This window comes from Leptonychotes weddellii, chromosome 6, assembly GCF_054177405.1.
Source record: "Leptonychotes weddellii isolate Sample4059 chromosome 6, ASM5417740v2, whole genome shotgun sequence".
Taxonomy (NCBI): Eukaryota; Metazoa; Chordata; class Mammalia; order Carnivora; family Phocidae; genus Leptonychotes; species Leptonychotes weddellii.
This window is the reverse complement of record NC_138374.1, coordinates 136698110-136719924: the sequence shown is the minus strand read 5'-3', so window position 1 is coordinate 136719924 and position 21815 is coordinate 136698110. Positions and strand designations below refer to the sequence as shown.

Sequence of the window (21815 nt, the reverse complement as noted above, 5' to 3'; positions counted from 1 at the left end):
GGGTGACTCACTATTACTATGGGGAGGAAAGGGGGAGCCAGCGGTGGAAGAAGAGTGAGTCACCCTAATGGGCACCAGCCTCAGTCCTCCCCCCACCTTTCCTGGATCTGCCTGCCTGGCGCCCTCCTCGGCCCCTACAGCCGCTTTCCCTCTTCCTCCTGCCCTTTGCCCACCCACTCTCAGCCTTTGGCTCGGCCTTCTACCCGGGAAGGCCGGAGCCGGTGGGGGCGAGCTTGCAGCTGGGAACCCTCGAGCAGGCAGAATCAAGACGGGAGAAGCCCCAGGCCGAGCGGGTGCGCGGGACAGGGTGGAGCCCCACTCCGCCGCCGCCCCGCGTCCTCGCCCCTCCTCGCCGCCCCCTCACCTCCCGCTGCGGGTGTGCCGCGGCCCCTTTAAGAGCGGCGGCCCCTCCTCCCACTCCCTAGACCTATTAGAGCCTCTGCCCAGCGTCGGTGACTCAGAGTGTCCGCGGGAGCGCCGCAGCCCCAGCAGCGCACCCAGATCCCGAGGTCCGACAGCGCCCGGCCCAGACCCCACGCCCGCCAGGAGCCCGCCGAGAGCCAGCCGGCCCGCGCGCTCCGACCCCGAGCGGTCTCCGTCCTTCGGCCCGAGCCCCGCGCCCTTCCCGGGACCTCTGCCCCGCGGGCAGCGTTGCCACCCTGCCGGCCATGGAGACCCCGTCCCAGCGGCGCGCCACCCGCAGCGGGGCGCAGGCCGGCTCCACCCCGCTGTCGCCCACCCGCATCACCCGGTTGCAGGAGAAGGAGGACCTGCAGGAGCTCAATGACCGCCTGGCGGTCTACATCGACCGTGTGCGCTCGCTGGAGACGGAGAACGCAGGGCTGCGCCTTCGCATCACCGAGTCCGAGGAGGTGGTCAGCCGCGAGGTGTCCGGTATCAAGGCCGCCTACGAGGCCGAGCTCGGGGATGCCCGCAAGACCCTCGACTCGGTGGCCAAGGAGCGCGCCCGCCTGCAGCTGGAGCTGAGCAAAGTGCGCGAGGAGTTCAAGGAGCTCAAAGCGCGGTGAGTGCGGCCAGGTGGCGGCGCGCGGGGCGGGAGCGGAGGGGGTGGGCGGACCGTCGTCACAGTCCGACTCCAGCGGCCGGCCGGTAACTTGGCCTTACAGTCCCCTCCCTCGCCGGAACTGCCCCAGCGGGTGACTGGCAGTGCCAAGGGAAATTGTCAAGACAGGACAGAGAAGGGAGGGGTCTCTGGCAGAGGGTGGCCTGTATAGGGAATGGTGGGGGCATCAGGGCCGAGTAAGGGCTGCTGGCAGGCCCCCACTCTGTCTGGGTGGGGGTTGCCGGCCATTTGGAGCTAGGGGCGGGGGCTTGGGCAAAGAACAGCGAGCGCTGCCGGGTCTGAGAAATCTGGGCGCTCAGGACACACTGGAGTGGGTGAAAGGGTCCTGTTAGAACTTTCTTGGCTGGCTTGGAACTGTGCCAACTTTGCCCAGCCTGTGTCTGGACACATGATGCCTATTAAGCCAGGGCACCCCTGCTGGCAGATGTCCAGTGGTGCTGGAGAGAGGTTAGCCAGGCAGGGACATGGAGGTGACTCCCTCCGCACAACTCTTTCCAGGGTTTGAGGAGTTGGGAAGCTCTCCTCCACTCCCTGAATGTCTGGGACCTTCCCTGGGCTCTGACAGGCCCTCCAAACGGCTCCAGGAGCACGGCTCCCCCGCAGCTCCCACAGCCCTTGGCCTGCTTGGCCCAGGAATGCAGGAGAGGGAGGGAGACAGAGGGCAGAGGCTCCGGCTCAGGAAGTTGTGTTATGCCCAGGTCTGGTGCACTCCCCTGGGCCCTGGGCCTGGTGTCTGGGCCCTTGGGGGCTCTGCTCCTCCCTGCCTCTCTGCTTGGGGTGAGCCCCTTTCCTTCCGAGCAGTCTTTGCTGTGCCCTGTCCACTCGGCCCCTGACGGGTTTTGCTCTTTGCCTTATGAAACTGCTGGAATACAGCGACATTTTTGAAATGCAGCCGTTGGGCGCTTCAAGCCACTCCTACCTCACCCATCCCTGCCCCACCCGACCCCACCCTACTTGACTCCACCCTCTTTTCTCAAAAGGCCTTTGGAGCCTGGAAGTTTAGGCCATCCTTTCCTAGCCTCCGAGAATTTGCTTTCCTCCTCCCTGTTCCCCTTTTCTCTATGAACACCCAAGCCAAGGAGCACTAAAGGTGCTTGAGATCCCTGGGGTGGGGGGCCCCACGGCTTGACTTCCCCTCATTCCCTGTCTTTTAATCCTCTTCTCCAAACTCTTGCCTTCCTCGGAGCCTCTCTCTATCCAGTGCTCTTTCTGCCCTTCACCGGCCAGGCCCCTGGCCTAGTGGGCATGGTGGGTCCATCCCCCCCTGAAGAGTAGGTGGAAACTGGGCACACAGACAGGTTGACTTTTGGGGGGGACTTTTGACAGAGATCACTCCTGTCTTTTGCAGTAGTGACATCAACAACTGAGCTAGCGGGACAGACAGGAGGCAAGCTGGGGGGAGGGGGTGGTGCCCAGAGAATTAGTGTGCTAAAGTAGTCCACCGTTGCCCATTCCTGTGAAGGACATTCTCAGCAGGTCTTTCTGTGGGGAGGACATTGATCGGGAGACAGCCATCCCTTGCTAACCCAGCCACGCCAGGCTGTCTCCTCGGCCCCTCGGTGCAGCTGTCCAGGCCTGGGACGGCAGGCGGGTGTGTGCGCACGTGGGGCAGGGGCGGGGGGTGGTGTGTGCACTGGTTATATTTAGCCCTCTGCCTTTCTTCTCCTCCTCTGATCCTGGCTGGGGAGGCTGGGCTTCCGGAAGAGGGGGGTGGGTTTGCACACCTGGATCTCCGGCTGCTGGGAGGCAGGGTGGAGACAGAGGGGGCTCCGACTGGGGTGTCTGTCCCCTTCTCTGTCCCCAGTGGGAGGAGCCAAGATTGGGTGCTTCTTTTTGTTGCTGTGCCCAGGACAAGGCGGAGAAGAGTAGAATGAAGAATTTGGGAGAGGAAGAAAGGCATTTTCCTAACTCCTCCCACTCAAGCCTAGAGAGAAGGTGTTGTCCGGTTTAATGTTTAATTAGAGCTCAGAGTTCAGGGCCAGGCGTCTGGTTGGGATGCAGAGCCGTCTGCAAGATCCCCTTGGCCCAGCCTGGTACCTTGACCACACCCAGGGCTTTAGGGTGCCCTCTCGTTGGGCTGGGTTATAGGCTCCAAGCAGAAACAAACCCCCCAGTACCCACACACACATTCTGTGTATTCTGGAGTCTGAAGTATTTGGACACCTAAGTGTGGCAAGGACGGGGAGCTGAAAACACCAGGGAAGTCCCCCCTGGGGTCCAGGCTTAGAGCTGGGCCCCATCCCAGGCATGACAGCTGGGTAGATGACTCAGATGCTGCCCCCCTCCCTTCCACCCTGGTGGCTTTACAAGAGACAGCGGGACACAGGGTGGAGATGGCAGATGTCTTAAAGGGAGGGATGGGGGCCTGAATGCCTGCATCTTCTCCCCCTGCTCCCCATTGCATCCTGGGAGCCTTTCCTGCCTTCTTCCTTGGGACCTCTGCTGGTGGTCTGGAGCCAGGGCCCCGATGGGCAGAGTGCAACAGGTGGTTGGTTCCAGAGCTGAGTCCTGTTACGGGGCTGCAGCTCGGAGCTGGGCCTGCGCCTGCCCACATGGGAATGGTGGAGGAAGGCTGAGTCAGAAGTGGGGAGATCCTGGGCCCACAAAGCAGAAGCTCCTCTTCCCCCCCGGACAAGGCTGGGTGCTTGACAACTTCCTGTATTGTCTGCCTTCGGGGCAGTGGGGCTGGGCAGGGAAGTGGAGGCCCAGGCTCATCCTAGCGCTCATTGGGCCAGAGAGGTGCAGAGGCTTGTCCTGTGTCACACAGCAAGAGGGTGATGGGTCAGGACTTGAGCACAGGCCTTCTGACTTCCAGATGAGTGCCTGTATCATGAGGCCTGACTTCTTCTGGCTTAGAGGACAGGTGGGGGGGTCCTGAGGGTGGGGCCGGGTGGCCGAGGCTCACTCCTGCCGTCCGGAGGTTCTGCTCTGAGACCAGCGGGACCTGCCAGGGTCTGCTAATACCCAGCCTGAGCTCTACCCTGTACCTGGAAAGACCCATGACCCTGCCAGGCCGTGGATCCTCAGAGCTCTGGAAGGCTGGGTATTCCTCTCTTGGGACTTGTCCTTGGGTGTCTACCTGGACCCGAAGGAGGCTGTGCCCTTTGGCAGAGACCTAGGGAACAGGGATGGAGGCCTTTGAGGAAACCTGGGCCCCTGTCCTCACCCGAGGGAGCCCCTGGTGCTATCTCTCGCTGCCACCCCCACCCTGAAGTCAACGTTCTGATTTGAAGGCAGTGAAGGAGGGCACTACTTGAGGAGCCCAAGAGAAACAAAAGAGACAGTAATTCTTGCTCGGCTTCCCGACTGCCTTCCTGTGACCAGTGCCCCTGGCTGGTACCCCTCAGCCTCCATTCTGAGCCTTACTCTTGCAGAGGATATGCCCCTCATCCCCAGTCCTGCCCCCGCCCCCGCCCCCCACCTCCGGGATTCAGTAGTTCAGTGTCAGGGCTGAAGCCAGGGACAGCTGGGGGAGCAACTGGTTGGCGACGCCTTCACCTCCCAGCTGTGCATCTGCCCACCCCCCCAGCCTTCCTCCCCCAGCTCCCCCAGGTCCAGCTCAGAGGCCTAGCCCTAGGGCAGTGTGCCCCATTCCCGCCTCCTGGAGCCCCAGTGTACTGAAAGTGACTCAGGCCAAGCTCTGGTATTCTTGGGAATGTCCGGAGAACGGCGGCAGGGTCTCCCTTAATGAGGTCGCCCACCAGCAAAATGACAGGTAGTATGAGGTAGTAGAAACGGTCCTGGGCCTCGATGTCCTTAGTCCTAGGCTTGGTTCTGCTGCGACGCTGCTGTGTGACCTTGAGCCAATCGCCTTCCCTCTCTGGATTTCCCCAGCTATGAAATAAAGGGGTTAGAGCAGAAGGTCTCCAGAGATCCCTTAGGTTTCAAAGCAGCACAGTGACCCACAAAGTGAGAAAATAGTCCTCTAAAGTGCCAAGCTATAAATGTTAAAATCAAATCCACTTAATGTGAATATAATTAATGGCCAATGCTATTCTCAATAGAAACGTTTCCCACAAGCTGTGGAATGAAAAATACAGGCACGCTTCTTGATTTCTCACAGAAAGTTTGTGCGGACAGTTAATGAAGTTCCTGGTTTATGCTTTGTTTTTATTGCTAGTAAGAAGGGACACTTGGTTGTCACGCGTCTCCTTCCAGGACGGTGGAAAGGGCCGTGTTACGCAGGACGGCCTGAGTGCCACGGGGTGGCAGGGACGCCCTCCCTGGGAAGAACCACGCCGTTGCCTCAGAGCGGGCCAGCCAGCGGAGGTGCGGCTGACCTTGGGCTGCCTACCCACTTCCCTTCCTGCACCCACTCCGGCTCCCCCAGCCTGAGGTCGGGCTGTGAGGAGGTCCTGGAAGGGGACGGAGTTTGGGAAGGAGGGGGCAGGGCGGGGGTGCTCCCTGCCCCTCTGTGGGAGAGGAAGCCAGGATTCATTCTGGCTGGGATCCCAGGCCTGGCAGAGGAGCTGAGTCACGGTAGAGGGCAGAGTGGAGAGCAGGCGGGAGACCCTGAGCTTGCTCGGTGGGAGAAGGAAGGGCTTGGGGTAACCTTTTATCGAGGAGCACAATGGGTGCTCTTGCTCGGTAGCAGCAAGAGGGACGAGGGCAGGACTAGCATGGGGGACAAATGGAGGGGACAGAACACACGTGTCCCTTTAGGGCTGGATCGGAGGAGCTAGAGACCCTCATAACAAGGGGCCCATTTTCTGGGCATTGGAAGGATGGGGATTTCCAAGGCCCCCCCTTCTCCTGAAGCTCTAAACTGACACCTCTTTGGGCGCCTGGGTGGCTCAGTTGGTTAAGCAACTGCCTTCGGCTCAGGTCATGATCCTGGAGTCCCGGGATCGAGTCCCGCATCGGGCTCCCTGCTCGGCAAGGAGTCTGCTTCTCCCTCTGACCCTCCCCCCTCTCATGTACTCTCTCTCCTTCTCGCTCTCTCAAATAAATAAATAAATCTTTAAAAAAAAAAAATTAAACAAAATAAACTGACACCTCTGCCCTGAGAGAAAGTCCCACCTTCCTAGGCTGGAGCTGGAATGCAGTGGGACCAGAACTCCTAGGTCCTCCCACTTCCTTTACTGATCTTGGGGTGTGGCTCCCACCCCCTCTTGCTGTCACGGGGTTAATAAGCATAAGCCACCAGATGGAGAGTTAATGCATCCTAAAGAAGGGACTTCTGAGTCTGCTTCTTGTGGGGATCCTCTAAATGTCCCTCCCTTTGGCTGGTGGCCTCCCTCCCTCTCCCCCCAGGACATCTGACCTCTTCCTAGGCTATCCCCCCCATGCCCCTACTTCTTTTGGTCTGTCGCCAGGCCTCAGCCCTGCATTGCCATGACAACGCGGGCGTGACTTCTGGAGAGATAGGCCAAGAAGAAGGAAAGTGGAGTTGGCAGGGACCTTGAGAGAGCAGTGGGTCAGGAAGCCGGCTGCCTGTTGTGCAGGACCCCAAGGCCCAGCCTCTGGCCGCGGGCCCCCCCTGCCTCGGTACAATGCCACGTGGATACACCCAGCAGCTGTGACTCAGGCCTGGCCCCCTGCCAGCCCTGCCTCTGCTGGAGTTGCGTCTGAACATGTCCACAGGCCTCCCGGCCCTCTTCTCTGCCTCCAGCCCCTGCCCCCGGCCTGGAGCACCACCTGGCTTTGTCTGCGGCGGGGACAGCCGGAGCCCCGCGGCTCTGGACAGGGATCTGAGGGCCTTGAACCCCAGACAGGAGCAGTGGCGTCACACCCAAGAGAGGCACGTGGCAGCAGAGCTGTGCCCATGCCCGTGTGGGGAGGTCGGGCTGGGGTCCACCCTGAGGGGCCCATCTGTGCTCTCCAGCTGTAAGGCACTCAGAAGGCTCCAGGGAGCGCCCGTCCCACCTCAGTTCTCCTCTGAAGGTCTCTTTACCTGCGAACGCTGGTACCTCGAGGCCCACATGTCCCGTCTTCCCACATCCTGCCCAAACCAGAAAGTGGTGGCCGACCCACAGCCCAGCCAGGCAACCAAGTAGTGGGTCCTTTTCGGGGTGGGGAACGTCCAAGCCCATGGCTTCGCACGCGGCTGTGGGAGCGTGTGCATCTGGACGGCATCACCCTGGGGAGGCCGAGGGGGATGCGCCTCCCAGGCTTTGCTTCCTGGGTGCCTGAGCCCCCCCCAGCCCCCCCGTGCCCCCCTGCTGCACCACTGCCATTTTCGGTGCTCTGTCCCTGTCTGCTGTGAGTGTCCTCAGGTGACCCTGTGGGCAAGCCTTCCCTGGTCCAGGGCTTGGTTTCCCCAGCTGTGACCGTGCAGGGGTTGGCCCAGGAGGAGGCCTGGCCAGGAGCCTGGGGCCTGTGAACTGCTCGCCCAAAGGCATTCCAGGCACAGACAGGAAAAGCCCCAGACGTAAGTGGACAGTGTAAACCAGCAGGTAAAAACAGCAGAGCACGTGGTGGGGGAGGGGGCAGAGCGCCAGGGCAGGGCTGAGGCCTTGCAACCATGGGGGTGGACTTGGATGGCCAGAGGGAGGGAAGGACAGATTGCAGGGGAGGGGCTGCCGGAACAAAGGGACGGCTGGCCAGGGGAGACGCCCCTCACTGGCAGGAAGTTAGCTTGGGCCCTGGTCTGAGTCCTGGGAGGAAAGGGAAGAGCTCCCTGCTGCCTACACACCCACCCTGCCCTGCCCTGCCCTGCCCTGCCACAGGGGGCGCCCTTCCCTGCGGGGCTCAGAGATCCTGCTCTCCCCTCCCCTCCCTCCTGTCCTGGGGTCGCCCAGCCATGGGGAACTCCATGTGCCGGTGAGATTGAGGGGCCGGAGGGGGCGGGAGGGAGCCCCTGCGGGGCTGGGCCAGCTCCTCGGAGCCCCCGTGGCCATCCTCCCCTCCCCCTTCTTATTTGGAGGGTGGCCTGAGCTCTGCTCCCCCCTGTCTTCCTCAGCCCGCAGAGGAGGAAATGAGGGCCTCCCCCTTGCGGCCTAGCAGGTTGCCCCTAGCAACGGGTCCCAAACAGGCCTGGGCGGCCTGGCTTCCGTATCTGGCGTGGGAGCTGGGCTGAGGAGGGTGACTCAGTGGGCGGGCCAGCACCCTGCCCCTTTGCTGCCCCCGAGGCCTGGCCCACCCACCACCTCCGCTCTGCAGGCCCACAGCCTCCGGCCGTGCCCCGCACCCGCCTGTTCCTCCAGAGATGGGCTGTGGCAGCTGTGGGGGGAGGCAGAAATGGATGCCCAGCCCTGCTGGCCTCACGGGGCCCTGGGGAGCATCCTGCGCTCGGGGGACCTGGACGTACGGACTGGCGCAGGACGTGGGCAGAGTCAGGGTCTCCCCTGTGAGTACTGGAGGATTTCCCGACCCCTGCCTGGGTATTGTCTGCCTGAGGATGAGTCACCTGCAGCCCCGGCCTCGCCCTCCTGGGCGCCCGGCCGCCCCCCCCCACCGCTCCCCACCAGACCCAGTGGCCCTGGCCCCTGAGGGGCTGACCACCTGGCCAGGGTCAGCTTGGGGTCCCTGCTGGGGGCAGGGTGGGGGCCTAGGCCTAGGCCGGCAAGCCAGGGGAGCAGGCAGGCGAGGCGCGGGGCTCCGCACCACCCCCAGCCGTCTCTCGGGGTGGGTGTGTGGCTTCCTGGCCACAGCTCCTGAGCTGTGGGTGACAGTGGCTTCTTCCGCACGGCTGGGAGCTCCCCAGCCTGACCGAGAGAACCGCCAGGGCCCCCCTTCCCCTCCCCGGGTGCTGGCGGTTTCCCGCTGCGGCTGCCCGGAGGGAAACATCGCCCCCTCCTTGCTTTGGAGGCCGCGCTCAGGGCTGGGCTGAGGCTAACCAGCCCTGCTGGCCACTCTGCTGCCGTTTGCCACCGGCCCCTGGACGCGACCCTCTGTGCCTCCTGTCCTCGGTGACGGGGAGGGCGCCGGGCCACACCATCCGCCCGCGGGCGCGCTTGCTGCCTTCGCGTTCTGGTTCCTGTTGTTACCAACACCACCGTCTGGGCGGGCAGTGGGTGCGAGGAGCTGGCAGAGGGCAGGCGCAGCTCCTCTGCTCTCAGCCCGGGGCCCTGCGCCCTGGCGGGAAGGCCGGTTCCCCGCACGCACCCTCGGGAACCCAGGCGGAGGAGGGCAGCGCGGGGAGGGGGGCCCCGGCAGCAGGGCTGACTGTGACCCCGGCCCCGGGCCACCGCCGCCTGCAGGCCGGCACCCGGCCCTTTACTTCTACCTCTGTGAAAGGGGGGGGGCCTGCACTGGCCACCCCGCGGGCTCCTTTCCGACCTCCCGGTCCCGAGGGCGGCAGCCACGCAGGCTGCAGGGTGGAGAGGCCTCTGCGGGGCAGGCCCTGCGCCTTGGAGCCGGCCCAGGAGCCGCAGTCCGCTCGGCTGCGCGGCTTCACTTTACCAGCGGTTTCTTCTTCTTCATTCCTCCCCCTGCAGCTGGCTCAGCTTCGGAGAAGTTCTGAAGTCATGGAAAGTTGGGGCTGTGCTCCCAGCCAGGGACTGGGCCGGATGGCAGCCAAAACCTGAGCTGGGTTTTGACTTTATTTTTAGCTTTTCTGGCTGAGACGGAGGAGGGGAGACATCCTCTGGGGCTGGAAGGGCCTCTTTTTGTGGGAGACCACCGCTCTTGTGTCAAATGGCTTGTTCTGATATTCTGAGGCCTGGCCACGGCCGGCCGGACAAGCGAACCTGTGGGGGGGCACCCCCTCCAGGTCTTAGCGTTCCCCCCCCAGCTGTGTGTCACTGTGTCCCCCTCCTGGTGGGACCCTGCTGAAGACCAGTGACTCCGTTTGACAAGTTCTGAGCTGGTGGCAGGAGAAGCCGCCTGTCTGGGCTGCTCCCTGCAGAGCTTCCTCAAGGCTTCCGCGGCCTCACGCGGAACCGCTGGGTCTCTTGGAGCGGAGGGCTTCTGCGGAGGAAAAAAATGTTGGCGGGGCCACTTTTCTTCCTTCCAGAACAGAAATCCAGAATTCCACCCCCACCCTCCCGCCAACGTTTGGTTTTCCTTTCCCCTCCTGTCATGTGGCTCATGCTCTGGACTGAGGAGTTAGAGAGGGCAGCCGGGCCAGGCCCTGGGCTCCTTCTCCTTCCCTTCATCCCCGGGGCTGCTGCTTTCTCTCACCAGATATTGGTGAAGGGATCATCACATCTGGAAAGTTCTTGGGTTTCCCAGAGGTTTGGACCCCTCTATGTCTCTAGTTCACTATCTGGCAAAAACAGTCAGGGCCCAGAAAGGGAGGGAGGTGGCAGAGGCAAGCCCCGTTTATTTGGTTATTTGGCTAAAGCTTTACCCAGTTTGAGGAGTAGGGAGGCTCCAGGCTGGAGCCCAGATGGACCTGGAGACCCAGGGGCCACATCTGGAGCCAGATGCTGAGGCTTGCCGATGGGTAGGGCTTAGTATTCTCTCAAGCTCTGATAAGGCCCAGAGGGAGGGCGGCTGGAACCCTGTGCTGGGCCCCAATCAGGGGACCTAGACTGGGTCTGAGAAAGGGACGGGTGGCTGTCCTCCTCCCTGAGTTTTAACCAGACCGTCCCCGTTGTGTGTAAAAGGGGCTAGGAGAAGTGACCCATATCTTTGGGGCTCCAGCTGTGGTAGGGAGGCATGGACCCCAGGGCTGGGAGCCTGGCTGTCTGGGCCCCTGCAGGGAGGGAGCCTGGCCTAATGGAGGGTAGGTGGAGTCAGGCAGAAGGTTAAGGCCCTGTGTGGGAAGGGGCAGGAGACAAAGGTAGCCCTGTCTCTTTGGGAAGGAATGGGAGGAGAGAGAGGGAAAAGCATTCATCTCATGGGATTGCGCTGTGCCCTTGGCCCGAGGCACGTTCCTGAGCACTGAGTCATGGGAAGGGTAGAGAAGCAGGAAGGGGGTTTTGGGGACCTTGGGGGGAGTGGGAGTCCAGCCCCAGGGGCAGGCGGAGACAAACAAGCCAAGAGCAAGGCTGCCCTCTGCTGGCACTTTGCGGGACAGGCACGCTGGTCCGCGGCCGGGCTGCCTCTGGGAGGGGACTTCTGGCTCCCCCCCCCGGGGGCGCCCTGGTTCTCCCTGGGGACACAGACTCCTCCTAAGCCCACTCTTCCCTTGCTTCCTTAGCAATACCAAGAAGGAGGGCGACTTGATGGCCGCCCAGGCCCGGCTCAAGGACCTGGAAGCTCTGCTCAACTCCAAGGAGGCTGCACTGAGCACTGCACTCAGCGAGAAGCGCACGCTAGAGGGCGAGCTTCATGACCTGCGGGGCCAGGTGGCCAAGGTGAGGCCACCCTCTGGGCCAGCCGTGACCCTGCCTCCCGCCGGACAAATGCCGGCCACCCTACTCAGCCTTTCAGCCCAGTTGCTGTGTGTCCCGCCCCAGGGACACGGCATCAGGGCCGTACCCCTGCCGGCCCCCGGCCCCCCATGCCCACCTTATTGCAGCCCCCTCTGCTCCCGGACATCCAGCACAGGAGCCTGGCCGGCTCAGTGGGTACGGTGTGCAACTCTTGATCTCGGGGCCGTGAGGGGGAGCCCCGCGTCAGGTGTAGAGCTTACGTTCATAAATAAAATAGCCCACAGCCACTTCCACGTAACTTTGCAAGGAATCGTGTGTGGCCAGTCCCTCCTGGTTTGGCTGTGCTGTCAGAGAGCCTGAGTCGGGAGTGGAGGGCTAATCACATTCGGGACGCATGTTCTTAATGCTTGGCACGTACGTGGTTGTCTCTACCTTCAAAACCCTTCACCATCCGTCCTGCCTCCCGTCTCGTATCGCGGGCTTGGGACAGAATCCAGGAAAGCTGGCTTGCTCCCACCGTGCTCAGAGCAGGGTCACGACCCACGTCAGTTGCCGAGCCCCCATCGTGGGCTCTGTCCCCTCCCAGGCCCTGCTGCCGCTGATGGGAGAGGCCGGCGGGCTGACCAGCTGACTGCAAAGCCTGGGCTGGGCCGGTCTCCTCCAGGCCCCCCGCCTCCAGCTCTGCCCTGCCCCCCAGCAGCCGGGGCTTTCGGAGACCAAAATCTAGGAAAGGTGCTTTGCCTCTCCCACGCCACAGATCTTTCTGTGGCAGACAAGGGGCACCTCTTCATGGTCCAGCCCCTGCCTTCCGGTGCTCCCCCTCCCCCCTCTTGCCGCCCGGCCCTCCCTGCGGGCTCTGGCATTACTGATCCTCCTGAGGACCCTGCAGGGCGCAGTGCACCTTCATACCCCCGGGCTTTGCACGGGCTCTTCTTCCCCGCCCCGAGGTCACCGCAGTGCCCCCCACCCCCCAGGCACACTTTGGTTTCCTGCCTTGTGTTCCTCTGTACTTTTGGACCTCCTTTAGAGCACTTGCTGTGTTGTGTAGAGAGGGATGCAGCACCTGCCCAGAGCGGTTTCTGTGCGCGACGAGACACAGTGACCTCGGTGCCGGCCGAGGCTCTCCGACCCCCGCACCGGTCTCTGCACACGTGAAGGGCTGTGCTGGACGCGGACACTCTCAGCTTCCTTGCAGCTCTGATGCTCTGTGGCCCCTCTCCCTGACCTCGGCCCCCTTCCTCTCAGCTCGAGGCAGCCCTGGGTGAGGCCAAGAAGCAGCTCCAGGACGAGATGCTGCGGCGGGTGGACGCCGAGAACAGGCTGCAGACCCTGAAGGAGGAGCTGGACTTCCAGAAGAACATCTACAGCGAGGTGGGGACGGTGCTCCGAGGGCCAGAGGAGCGGGCTGGGACTCAGCTGGGTGCAGGGCGAGGTGGGGACGGTGCTCCGAGGGCCAGAGGAGCGGGCTGGGACTCAACTGGGTGCAGGCCTTGCCTGCCTGACTGCCTTGTACTAGTGGATGGGGGGGGGTGTCCAGCACCCAGCCCCCAGGTTAAAGGAGGGTGACAGTGGCTTTGCTCAAGCATAGGCTTGGGCAGGGGGCTTGGCCCTCTGAGCCTCATGATCCAAGGACTAGTTGTGATCTTGGCTCTGTGTCCCTCCCAGGAGCTACGTGAGACTAAGCGCCGGCATGAGACCCGGCTGGTGGAGATTGACAACGGGAAGCAGCGTGAGTTTGAGAGCCGGCTGGCGGATGCCCTGCAGGATCTGCGGGCCCAGCATGAGGACCAGGTGGAGCAGTACAAGAAGGAGCTGGAGAAGACCTACTCTGCCAAGGTGCTTGCCCCCTATCCCATCCCCCGCGCCCCAGCCCCCACCACCTCTGTCCATCCGGGGGAGCGGGGGAGCTCTGGGTGCCCTAACCTGGTGTTCTCCCCTGAAGCTGGACAATGCCAGGCAGTCAGCTGAGAGGAACAGCAACCTGGTGGGGGCTGCGCACGAGGAGCTGCAACAGTCCCGCATCCGCATCGACAGCCTCTCGGCCCAGCTCAGCCAGCTGCAGAAGCAGGTGCTGCCCCCCCACCCCTCCGGGCCAGGGGCCAGGGGTCAGGAGGGATGTAGGGGAGGGCCCAAGGAGGGGAGGGGATGGATGAGGGACAGAACGTGCCCCCAGGACCACAGACTGAGTGGGGAGCCTAGGATTCAGAGTCCAGTGACCTGGTCTGGCTGGCATGACCCTCGCTCCTCAGAGCCTTGGTGTTCCCGTTTGAAAATGGAGGCCCTCCTTACCCTCCGCAAGGCTCGATGTTCTGGCCAGCTGTGCGTTTGTGGCTGGGGGAGCAGGCAGAGATGTTGGTTAGTTACAGGGGAGGCGGAGAGCCGGAGAGCCGGGGGGAGGGCCGCACGGCAGGGGGTGTGGCTGGCGCCTCCATCCTGGGCCCTGGGAGCTCACCTGGCCCCGGCTCCCTCGCCCAGCTGGCGGCCAAGGAGGCGAAGCTGCGGGACCTGGAGGACTCGCTGGCCCGCGAGCGCGACACCAGCCGGCGGCTGCTGGCCGAGAAGGAGCGGGAGACGGCGGAGATGCGGGCGAGGATGCAGCAGCAGCTGGACGAGTACCAGGAGCTGCTGGACATCAAGCTGGCCCTGGACATGGAGATCCACGCCTACCGCAAGCTCCTGGAGGGCGAGGAGGAGAGGTGGGGCGGGGAGGGGCCGGGTGGGGGTGGGGGGCTGCCCGCGCCGCCCCTGGCCCGCTGCCCGCCTTGACCAGGCCCCTCCGTGTCCCCTCGCCAGGCTGCGCCTGTCCCCCAGCCCCACCTCGCAGCGCAGCCGAGGCCGCACCTCCTCCCACTCCTCCCAGACGCAGGGGTCGGGCAGCATCACCAAGAAGCGCAAGCTCGAGTCCGCGGAGAGCCGCAGCAGCAGCAGCTTCTCACAGCACGCCCGCACTAGTGGCCGCGTGGCCGTGGAGGAGGTGGATGAGGAGGGCAAGTTCGTGCGGCTGCGCAACAAGTCCAGCGAGGTGGGCGCCCGGGCTGGGGCTCGGGCTACGGCCAGGCAGGGAGAGAGCCCAGCAGGAAGGGGTGGCGTTGGGACGGAGGGCTGCCCCTCCCAGAGACGGCCCCGGGCTGGGTGGCCCTCCACTGGCCGCCAGACCCCAGCGTGCCCGGTGCTGCCTGGGTGTCCACAGAGCTCAGCTGTTGTCCCTGAGGGACCCTGCCCAGGCCCGAGAGCAGCGTGGCCCTGGGAGCCTGAACGAGCCTCCCCCACCTTCCCCTTCCCTTCCTTCCTGGCAGGACCAGTCCATGGGCAATTGGCAGATCAAGCGCCAGAATGGAGATGACCCCTTGCTGACCTACCGCTTCCCACCGAAGTTCACCCTGAAGGCTGGGCAGGTGGTGACGGTGAGTGGCAGGGTCCCCAGAGGGGACTCTGGGACGGCCTTGGGCGGGGAGGGGTTGGCCTGAGGGTGGGCACGCTGGACTGAGCACCCTCCTTGAACCCTGCCTCCCCAGGTCTGGGCTGCAGGCGCCGGGGCCACCCATAGCCCCCCCACCGACCTGGTGTGGAAGGCACAGAACACTTGGGGCTGTGGGAACAGCCTGCGCACGGCTCTCATCAACTCCACTGGGGAAGTGAGTATGCTGCGGGCTGGCCTCTGCCTGGCCAGGGCTCCCCCAGGGGACCGGGTCACGGCCACTCTGCCCTAACTCCCTCCGGTGCAGCCCTGGGCCCCAGACTCTCCACCCAGTGGTCAGACCCGGAGATGCCCCCCGCCCCCAGCAGCAGGAGGAGGGGAGGGAGACAGCGGGGATCGTTAAGGGCAGCTGTGCGGTCCTGCCCAGGGAGCCTGACGGCGTCCCGTGGGGGAAGGAAAGCTCATCCATTCCAGCGCCACGGACAGCAGACCGCAGGTGGTCACTGTGAGTGGAGATGCCCCCCGCCCCTGCCCTGGCTCTGACCCCCTAAACCCTGGGCCTGGTCCCCTGTCCCTGGCAGGAGGTGGCCATGCGCAAGCTGGTGCGCTCAGTGACTGTGGTTGAGGACGACGAGGATGAGGATGGAGATGACCTGCTCCATCACCACCATGTGAGTGGCAGCCGCCGCTGAGGCCGAGCCCACACTCGGGCACCCAGCCAGGCCTCCCCTTGCCAAAAATGTTTTCATTAAAGAATGTTTTGGAACTTCACGCGCTGCCCTGGCTTTTCTTCTCTCCTCCCTGTACCTTGAACAGGGAACCCAGGTGTCTGGGTGCCCTCAGCTGGTCAGGACGGGAGTGGGGACTTCCGATGCCGTGGGGCATTCCCGTGGGAGCGGCGGACAGGGTCTGGATTTGTTTCCCAGGAAGGGGACGGGAGGACAGATGTGGGGCGCCCGGCCCTGCCTCTCTCCCCCCACTCCTGTCGCACGCATTTCCTTTCTCTTCCCGCTCCTGCTGCATGCACGGCTCCCATTTCTCCCCTTGTTTCCTGCAAGAATATTCTCTTCACACCTCCCGGCCCCATTTATTTTGCACGCCTGCTGCCCTACAAGCTTGCTCGCTCTCCTCTCCCTCTTCAGCTTCCAGTGGCCGGGACACAGTCCCGCCACAGCTCCAGTTCCCAGTCCCCAGTCTTCCGGACCCTCTGCCCTCCTCCCAGCCGGGGAGGGGGGGCCCTCCCTCAGGGCCGCGGGGCACAGAACCCGCCTTCCCGCCTGCTGGCGCGTGCAGGAGCGCGCAGTCCCAGACTCGCCGTGTTGGCCTGAGCCTTGTCTTCCTCCTCAGGGCTCCCACTGCAGCAGCTCGGGGGACCCCGCGGAGTACAACCTGCGCTCACGCACCGTGCTGTGCGGGACGTGCGGGCAGCCCGCGGACAAGGCTGCGGCCAGCGGCCCGGGAGCCCAGGTGGGCGGATCCATCTCCTCTGGCTCATCGGCCTCCAGTGTTACAGTCACCCGCAGCTACCGCAGTGTGGGGGGCAGTGGGGGTGGCGGCTTCGGGGACAGCCTGGTCACCCGCTCCTACCTCCTGGGCAACTCCAGCCCCCGCACCCAGGTGAGTGGTCCTTTGCCTCCACACCCGGGGTTAGGACGAGGGGGCCCCGTTGGGGGGAGGCCTTCTCTTCCGCAGCCCGGGGGAGTGGGAGCCTCCTCCCCAGCCCGACATCCTAGACAGTCGGCTCCTGCATCCTGCCCCTCCTGTCTGAGCCCCAGACTGGAGGGCAGGGGCAGGGCTGGGGGTGCGGGGAGGGCCACGGGCCCGCGCTGCCGCTCACACCTCTCCCTCCCTCCTCTCTCTCTCAGAGCCCCCAGAACTGCAGCATCATGTAACCCGGGACCTGGAGGGCCGGCTGAGGCTGGAGGCCTCCCGCTTCCTCCTCCCCTCACGCCCACCCCACCCTGCACCTCGCAGGAGGGGGCTTGAAGCCAAAGAAAATACCCCTTTGGTTTTTTTTCTTCTATGTTTTTTTTTTTTTCTAAGAGAAGTTATTTTCTACAGTGGTTTTATACTGAAGGAAAAACACAAGCAAAAAAAAAAAAAAAAAAAAAAACCTTCTATGTCAATCTCCCCTTGCTTTCCCCTGCCTCCAGGAAACTCCAAATCTGCCTTAAAACCAAAGAGGACTTCTTCCAGAAGCCAAGGGAAAGGGATGCTTTTACGGAGCCTAGTTTCTGCTTCTTTGCCCCGCCTGCCGCCCCCGCCCCGGGGACCCGTGAACATGGTGCGGGAGAGGCAGGTGTAGAGTCTTCTCTGCCAGCCTCCGAGGGAGGAGGGTTGAGCCAGGCCCCTGGCCGCCCCCATCCGTCCCCTACACCTGGCTGAGGCTCCGCTGCCTGCCCCGCCCCCAGCCCCACCCCTGCCCCGGCCCCCGCGGTGACTCGCACTGCCCATTACCAGCCACACTTGCTTTTTCTGTATTTTATTTAGACAAGAGATGGGAATGAGGTGGGAGAAGGGGGAAGAAAGGTTCTCTGAGCCTGCCTCACCTGGAAGCTCGAAGTGTGGGCTCTGTCCAGGTAGTCGAGGTCGAGGTCAAGTGGCTGCAGGGGAGGAGGGAGAGGGAGGTACTAGAAAGGGTGGGAGCCGGCTGTGGCCCCATCCCAGAGGAGGAAGGTGAGAAGGGGGAGAGGGTGTGCGTCAATAGTTTGGCAAACACTAAAGAGCCCCTTGCCTCCCCATTTCCCATCGGCACCCCTTCTCTCCTCCCCCGATCAATACACTAGTTGTTTCTATCCCTGGCTTCTGTGGTGTCTGTCTTTGTCGATGGGCGTCACCGAGTGTCCTGAGGGGCAGACACACACACAGACCTCACATGGTCCCCCACATCCTCACGCTCACTGCTGCCCAGCCTCACCCCTGCTCTGGGGGAGCCGAGCTGAGGCCCTGGAGCACTTCAGGCACACAGAGGACCCTCTGGTGGCTGGCAGGGAGAGGCTTCAGGGTAAGCCGTGCCCTCCCCCTGCAGGACTCTGTCCTCACGGAAGTCCCTCAGAGAGCCAGAGCCTGAAGGATGGCCTGGCCTTCCTGCCTCCCTTCAGCCAGCACGTACCTGACAGCCTTCTGTCCGCGGGGGCCCTGAGCATAGATAGGGGTAGGGACTGGGTCTGGGGGTCCTGGGACAAGGACGAGCAGGGAGGAGGGTGTGGGAGCTAGACAGGGCAGCAGGACTGACTTTGCAAGCGAGCAGTTGATGTCCCTTTGTGCTCAGCTCAGGACAGAACGGGTGCCAGGGAGACTCCGCTCCAGTGGAAGCCGAACACGGGGCTGCTGTGGACAAAGGGGTGTGTCATCTACGTTTCCGCTACTGCACGATGACATGATGACCACCATCAACATTGTGGGGGGAGGCCTTCAAGCATTTTGTATAGTTTCCGATTTTCCCAAATATATACGTACATTTACAATGTTCTGTGGCTTCTTACAAATAACGCTTCCCAGAGCAGACATCTTTGCAGGCATCTCTGGGCATTTCCATGAAATAAATTTCAAGACAGGACTAGCTGAGCCTCTGGGAGGGAATGAGGAGCCTGGAGGGAGGGGGGGCCCAAACAGGGACCGTGAGCTCTGGTAAGCAACCTTTCTCTGGCCCGTCATAGATTCCAAAGCATCTCCGCCCTATTTCAGTGGACCCTCATGGTCTTGAGAGTTAGCTGCCCACGGCCACACGGCAGGTAGGCGGCCAGGATCCCAGGGCTCTGGCCGCAGCCCCTTCTCCTGTGACATCACACTCCCCTCTGAACAAAAAGCAGCGATGCTCAAGTGTAAGTGTTCCCTGGGGAAGGGGGTCCAGCTGCAGTGAACAGTCTGGGATGATGGGGACACCAACTGGAAAAAGCAGCGTGAAGAGGGGACAAGCCCTCCCGAGTCCCGCTGGAAACCCTGGTTCCCTGTGGGCTGCGGCCAGGTGCCCCTGGGAGAGAGATGCTGAGAGGGAGGGCTGTGCGCTTAAGGAAGCGGCCCCTGCCTGGGGTGGGAACCCCCTCCCCTCCTGGCCGAGGCGCCAGGGGCCCGTCCTGTGCACTTCCCGGGACGGGCACCTGAGGGCGCCAGAGCGCCGCCCGGGCGGGACCCTCGGGGGGGCCAAGGCGGCTGCGCGGAAACCCTCGCAGCAGGTGCCTCCGCGCGCGCTTACGTATCAGCTCGAGCAGTGCAGCCCCCCCCTCCACCCGGCGGGCCCAAGAGATTATTTAAAAAAAAAAAAGTTTTGGGCGCCTGGGTGGCTCAGTTGGTTAAGCGGCTGCCTTCGGCTCAGGTCGTGATTCTGGAGTCTCAAGATCGAGTCCCGCTTGGGGCTCCCTGCTCATCAGGGAGTCTGCTTCTCCCTCTGACCCTCCCCCCTCTTGGGTGCTCTCTCTCTCATTCTCTCCCTCTCAAATAAATAAATAAAATCTTTAAAAAAATGCTTTGTGTCAGATTGTAACCCTCTGTTAAAACTGAAAACGCAGGTAAATAGAAAGAAGGGGAAAAAGTCATCCCCTTTCAATCACCCAGAGGCAACCACTGATGGATTTCTTTCTAGATGTTTTTCCCTGAACACATAATTTACATAGTTAGGATCTCACTGTGGTTTAAATTTTGATTCTGCTTTTCACAGTTAACATGCACGAGCACTTTCCAATGTTACTTCTAAGTTTATAAACATTATCTTTAAATAACACTGATTCTTTTCCTAGCGGTTCATTTAAGTGATACTTGGAGATACCCTGGAGAGGGTAGGAAAGAAAGAAAGCCACGTTCTTCATCTACGTTTCTGCTACTGCACGATGACACGATGACCACCATCAACATTGTGGGGGGAGGCCTTCAAGTATTTTGTATAGTTTCCGATTTTCCCAAATATATACGTACATTTACAATGTTCTGTGGCTTCTTACAAATAACGCTTCCCAGAGCAGACGTCTTTGCAGGCATCTCTGGGCATTTCCATGAAATAAATTTCAAGACAGGACTAGCCGAGTCACAGGTGTGTATATTATCAAGGCTGTTGAAAACATTGCCAAAGCATCCTCCAGAGAAACTAGACTCTTCCCATTCTCACCTGCAGCCAAGCTCACTGTTCCCCAAGCTCCTCCCCACACCAACATTTCTGTCGGTTTTAATCTTTGCCAACTCGATAGGAAAACAATTATACTTCATTGTTGTTTCAAATTGCATTTTGAAAAGAGGTTGAAATTGTTTTTTCATTCACGTATAATGGCTATTTGCATTTCTTCTGGAGTGAATAATGTTTCTATCTTTTGCTCATGTTTTTATTGGGAAGATTATCATTTTCATATTGGTTCTTAAGATTAGGGGAGAAAGCTCTCTCCCTCAACTTTAGCTATTAAGCTGTATGTTTTGCAGATATTTTATAAAGGATGTTTATTATATAAAAATACTTTAAAAATGGCGAAGTATATATATAACACCGCATTTCACCAATTGTCTCTGGATATTTAGATTTGTTCTCACTTTTGTGATTATAAATAATGGTGCAGAGAATGCCTTTTCTTTGATTATTTCAGGTAATTTCTTATGATGGAGTTTTGGTGCTGACTAGTCTGACTTTATTTATTTTTTTAAAGATGTATTTATTTATTTGAGAGAGAGAGCAGGAGCAGGGGGCGGGGTAGAGGGACAAGCAGACTCCCGGCTGAGTGCGGAGATCCCAGGGGCTGGATCCCAATGCCCTGAGACCAGGACTTGACCAGAAGTCAGATGCTTAACAAACTGAGCCACCCAGGTGCCCCACTAGTCTGACTTTAAATTTGTGGCCACACGTCCCTGGCATTACCACCCACATCACCACCACCCCCTCCTCTTGTCCCTAGCCCCACCTCCCCTTTCTCCAAAGGACTATGTCACACCTCCTCCTGTCTCTTCAAATTCTCCTCCTCGTGCTCAGCTGCTGACCTGTTTCCTTCTTCATTCCAAAGAGACTGCTCTTGCTGAGGTCCCCTGCCCTGCACATGGCTGACCCACTGGTCTCTACTCAGTCCTCACCGCCCCTGTCCTTGCTTGTCACAGACGATGATGCTCTGGTCCCTTTCAGTCCCCACTGCTGGGTCTCCCTCTTCTCTCCCCATCTGACAGACCGAACCCCCCGGGCCCAGCTCCTCTCTGTCTACATGGGGGCCAAGACAGGCTTCCTCCAGGCTCACGGCCTTAAACACCACCCACACATTGCTGATTCCCAGGTGGACACCTTTAGCTCGTTCCGTTGCCCTGAACCCCAGACCCGATGCTTCTCCAGGTTAGCATGTCTGTACCGACAGCCCCGATCTGCTCTGCCCGTCGTCCTCCCCACGTCAGCTGGTGACCAGCCTTCACTCCGGCTGCTCAGGCCGAAGCCTGGAGTTCATCCTTAACTCCTCTCATCTTCTCGAACACCACATTCAGTCCCCCAGAAGATGCAGCTCTTTACAACAGATCTGGAAGCCAGTCTCCTCTCCCAGCATTGATTGTCACCCCTGCCTCCTGGGTGGATTACGGCTCCAGAGCCTTCCTAAAACAGTCCGTGTAAGAGCCAAATGGAATGCATGAATGACGTGTGGAGCACGGCGTGACACCCGGGCACCTCATCCCTCACCCCCAGGCCCCCTCTGTGCAAGCCCGTGGCTGCCACCCGGTTCCCAGAACCCACCAAGTGCTTGCCCGCCTTCGGTGGCCCCCCTCCTGCCTGGACCACTTTTCCTATCAAATATTTCCTTCACTTTCTCCAGGTCCCTGTTCAAATGTCATCATCCGGGAAAGCTTTCCCTGACAAAGTTTTCTAAAACAGTGTCCTCCTCCTCCTCCTGAGCCTTAACACTTCCCAGCCAGCCTCCCCAGTTTATTTTTCCCCAGGACACTTAGCACCACTGGACATACTCATTTGCGTGTTTGTTCATTTTCTGTCTCCGTCCTGGGATGTGCGCGCCCAGGGACAGGTGTTTCGGTCTGTCTTATTCATGCTACATGCCCAACACCTAGTGCAGTGTCTGGTCACACAGCAGGTACTTTGTCAGCGTCTGCAAGCGCAGGAAGGGAACCACTCAGTGTGAGCAACTGTGCAGAGACCGGTTGTTCT

At 61.3% G+C, this 21815-nt stretch overlaps 1 protein-coding gene and 1 long non-coding RNA gene across 2 annotated transcripts; one reads left to right on the top strand and one right to left on the bottom strand.

The window, feature by feature from the left end:
- Positions 1 to 242: 242 nt before the first annotated feature.
- On the top strand, positions 243 to 17499 carry LMNA (lamin A/C). Its single transcript, XM_006751652.3, has 12 exons — positions 243 to 1024; positions 11112 to 11268; positions 12532 to 12657; positions 12952 to 13122; positions 13229 to 13354; positions 13762 to 13982; positions 14080 to 14308; positions 14583 to 14690; positions 14802 to 14921; positions 15286 to 15375; positions 16052 to 16321; positions 16570 to 17499. Exons 1-12 carry the CDS (start codon positions 669 to 671, stop codon positions 16594 to 16596), a joined length of 2001 nt encoding a protein of 666 aa, XP_006751715.1. The 5' UTR covers positions 243 to 668; the 3' UTR covers positions 16597 to 17499.
- Positions 5482 to 6341, bottom strand: LOC145722397 (uncharacterized). The gene is made up of 2 exons (XR_014146681.1): positions 6080 to 6341; positions 5482 to 5856 (listed from the first exon to the last, which is right to left on the bottom strand). It is a non-coding gene; the product is annotated as an uncharacterized LOC145722397 (long non-coding RNA).
- Positions 17500 to 21815: the final 4316 nt, after the last annotated feature.